General features: G+C 39.5%; 1 protein-coding gene across 2 annotated transcripts; it reads left to right on the top strand.

Annotated features, from left to right (window-relative positions):
* Positions 1-455: 455 nt before the first annotated feature.
* On the top strand, positions 456-3,550 carry LOC143876759 (uncharacterized). 2 transcript variants are annotated; one of them, XR_013250466.1, is made up of 2 exons: positions 456-2,186; positions 3,436-3,550. XR_013250466.1 is itself a non-coding variant. In XM_077378455.1 (1 exon), exon 1 carries the CDS (start codon positions 935-937, stop codon positions 2,126-2,128), a length of 1,194 nt encoding a protein of 397 aa, XP_077234570.1. In that variant the 5' UTR covers positions 456-934; the 3' UTR covers positions 2,129-2,424. The 2 variants fall into 2 exon arrangements, 1 of the variants encoding a protein (XP_077234570.1); XM_077378455.1 differs by lacking the exon at positions 3,436-3,550 and having other exon boundaries at positions 456-2,424.
* The last annotated feature ends 492 nt before the right edge of the window (positions 3,551-4,042 follow it).

Here is a 4,042-nt window from a genome sequence, read left to right as displayed (position 1 = left end):
TTTCTCAGGTCTAAAATGGATAGCGGGTATCAAAACAACAAAACCCACAAAAACCGATGAGCACGCGTTGTAAATAAAGGCCATAGACATTCTATAGATGTAAATGAGAGAGAGAGAGAGAGAGAGAGAGAGAGAGAGGGAGAGAGCGTGGAAAGAACATGGCATGACAGTGATAGGGAGGCTCCTGGTCAAAGAGTATAAAGAGTATTGCACTAAAGAGCAGGCTCTACAGCATATGCCTTGAGTGAAATAATTGTCCTTAGGGTTTCTTAGAGGACACGCGTCGTTTATACTAAGCGAATCAATGTGTACGAACCCGGGAATAAGCGGGATGAAAGGGGTGGTGGCCTTGAAAGAAACCCTAACCCTAGCATGACCCATGCTCGTACTATGTATTAATTCCACACTCTCTCTCTCTCTCTCTCTATTTATCCAAATACATGGAATCCAAACCTCCTAGTTCCCTTTGTGGAATAACGGGCTGAAAAGCTAAGGTGTTGCTGTCTATCTCTCACCTGCTCCCACGTGAAGTGGCTAGATCAAACCGTATTAACATCCACTCACTTCCCACAATCTCTCTCTCTCTCTCTCTCTCTACACACACTCACAGGCACACACGTACACATCCAAACACCAACCGCATCCTTTTTGCACGAAAACAACTAAGAGGAAAGGAAAAATTCCTTGTCCTTAATAAATACCAGTTATCAAGCTCTCTCCCTTGCATCTTTAGGGCCCTAGTACTCTCTTTCTCCCTCTCTCGCCATCTAGTGTAGGGTTTTATTTGCAGAAGAATTGCCTTTGCATGTCCTTTGCCTTGAAAGAGATAGAACGAGTGGAGCTCTTCCAAGGAAAAGGTACTACCAACATATGGAGGGTGCTATGCCACGTCCAAGTAAGTTCCCTTCACCCTAAAATCTCTTCTAAACAATAGATGACTAAATACATAGAATCAGTTGCTTCTCAAGGGTGCATTTACCAACCTCAAATGTTCCCATCAAACACCAACCCCGGCGTTCTACACGCATACGATGAACAATACCTCTTTTCTGATGCAAACCCTTCTAAACATGACCTTCCCTCCACTTTCTTCCACTTTTCTCCCACCATTGACCATGTAAACGATTTTCTTCACGACCATGATATGCTTTCCGGCCCATTTTCTAACCCACTCTTGATGGCGAATGAAATTACGTCAGAAATTTCAAACAAGGCACTAGATAAAGACATGGTTGTGTTGGGTACTCAACAAAACTTGATTCCCAATAACACTAATATTTCTGATAGAAAGAAAGGCATGAAGAAAGATCGACATAGCAAGATCTTAACCGCCCATGGTCCGAGAGACCGTAGAATGAGGCTCTCCCTTGAAATAGCCCGAAAGTTCTTCGATCTTCAAGACATGCTGGGTTATGAGAAAGCAAGCAAAACTGTAGATTGGTTGCTGAACAAATCTAAGGGAGCCATCAAGAAACTAGCTAGTGGGTTCTCCCAAACTAGTGTTGGTGCAAAGAGCGTGTCTTCTACGTCAGATTGTGAAGTCATATCTGGAGTCGATGAGACCATTGATAACGAATCAAAGGAGAACTCAGTTTCAGCTAATCAGAAGGGGAAAAAGATAAGACAGACACGGAAAGCTACATTTCATAAAGAGTCAAGGGCAATGAAGAGAGCTAAAGCAAGGGAGAGGACTAGGGAGAAGATGTGGGGCAAGCAGTTTGACGAATCAAAACAATGGCATGAAACAAACCCTAACCAATTAAGCTCTTTGAGTCCCCTCGAAACTGGGGAGGACTCGGTCTCTCCTCACAGTAGTCACAATAAGAAATCCTGCATGGAATTTTTGGCACCACCAAGCTCTCTCCCTCTAGAACATCCAGGGTCTATTGATGGCCAGGCCTTTGATTGTCACCAACACGTTGTGATACCACAAGGGGTGAATTCTGAAGATCTAGTTTCACTTCACACCAATGGCCTGATTAATATTTTCCCAGAAAATTGGGTGAATTATGAACAAGTCCCTAGCTCATTCTTCAAGAATTCATCTGATGCTCGTCCGGGGTCTCAATCTATGGATGCCCAATTTTGCTACAATCCTTGGGAGGCTTACAACAACCGAAGTTTGTGATAAAATTTCTTCACTATATCTCCAGCTTACACTATCTCAGATGTGTGAGCAAGGCAATGTAAGCTGTGCTTTCCTTGTTTGTAATTTATTAGAATGTCTTTGATTTCTCTATGTATATATGCTTGAGATCTCTTCGATTGGATGACAATGGAAGAACATGTCAATTTTATTAATGAAGTCTCTTCATCCTAAATTGAACAAAATGTGTGCACCAGGGAATCTTAGGTTGTAAATATCTACCTAGAATAAATGAGCGAATCAAATACCAGGTTTGACTTTGTTAAGTTTTTGTACTATTCTTTAGAAGAAGCCCTGTTTGCGTGAAGATATTCAAGGAGATGGAAAAAAACGGAAAAAATGGAAAATTGGAAGAAATGCATGCACAGTAAGCTCATGAGAAAGCTTAACAAATAATAATATTCAGGATTGCGATTAGAGTCAAAGACCTTGATTGGAGTTTTTTATGGTAAATTATGACTTCGTTGTTTGGTAAAATTAGCATACATGAAACGAAACACATCATCTTTAATTTGTTTATAATATGTAGAGTCAACCCTAAGTTTGATCTTTAATTTTGGTTGAATATCTAGTGGTCTGTGTAAAGCTTGTTTTGTTTGGATTAGTTAAATTAGAAAAGGTCTCTAAAACTCTCCAACAACGAGAAGATGGATGTGTGCTTTGTTGAGGTGCAAGAGAATGTCTCGAATTGTGAATTGGGTCTGTAAGGTGTGCTTTTTTGTTCCTAGCTAAGTTATGGCACAACATACTGTATCATCTAAACAGGTTTGAGTCTTATTTCATATTTATGTTTGCTATCATACATATGTGTTTATATATGTTTATGTATATATATGTATGTATATATATAGGTAGGTAGGTAGGTGATTTCTTTTATAGACATTATTTTATGTGCAATTTGGATGCATAGAATTTTATCTAACATAAGGTTTAGAACATGAGATTCTTTTTTAGAATTGTTCTAAAGCCACATTGAAGTGAAAGTGGGGAAATTGGTGCTAGAAAAGACGGTCTGGAGAGAAATACTAAAACATATTGATTATCATATTCTTGGGGACTTTCAGAGAACTCAGTTGCCTTGGATAATTGAGGAAAACAAATATGTTTGACAGATCATGGTAAATGCGGACTTTTAGAGTGGGTTCATTGTAGTAACTTCATTATTGCAAGGAGTATATAATGCAACGTGTGGTATGTTTTCTGCAAATTAGGTTTTTATCTTATGACTTCAATATAATTGCTGGGTCTGTTAAGTATAAATGATTGAATAACACCAACTCTAATTTCAGCATGTTAGAAGATCGGCAAATGATAAGGCGGATGCACTAGCTAAGCGTGGTGTTTCCAGTGGTTCTATTTTGTGGTTCGACCACCTTCCTCCCTGAGAAGGGGTTTTCTCTGTATTTTGTTTTTTCTTCGTTCCTGTTTCTTTCTTGCTTCCTTTTGTAGATATGAGTGGTCCATCTCGGCCTCCTTAATTTGCTTTGATATATAATTATTGCCATTTCAAAAAACAAAAAAAAAAACCAACTCTAACAGCTTAGGCTTTTGGAGTAATTGGTTGTTTGACATGGTATTGGAGCTAGAGCTATTGCCTCATGGCAGGTCCTGGGTTCAAAAGCAAAAAACTCATTGATATTAAAAACCCACAGTAACTGCAAACCCAGAAAAGAGGGGCCGCATGTGAGGGGAAGTGTTTTTTTTTTTTTTTGGAATGGTAATATTTTAAATGATGGAAGAAACAGGAGACCGAGATGGAACTCCCCATGTTTACAATAGAAAACAAGAAGACAAAAGAGACGAAATATACAATCAACGGCTCACCACTCCTCAAGGAGGAAGATAGTCAAACCCCCTAATAGGACCATCAGATACACCTCGCTTGGCAAGCGCATC

The sequence above is a fragment of the Tasmannia lanceolata genome, unplaced genomic scaffold (assembly GCF_043159265.1).
Source record: "Tasmannia lanceolata isolate RefF3 unplaced genomic scaffold, GAP_Taslan_0.1 ptg000005l, whole genome shotgun sequence".
Classification (NCBI taxonomy): domain Eukaryota; kingdom Viridiplantae; phylum Streptophyta; class Magnoliopsida; order Canellales; family Winteraceae; genus Tasmannia; species Tasmannia lanceolata.
This window is presented reverse-complemented; position numbering and strand designations above follow the sequence as displayed.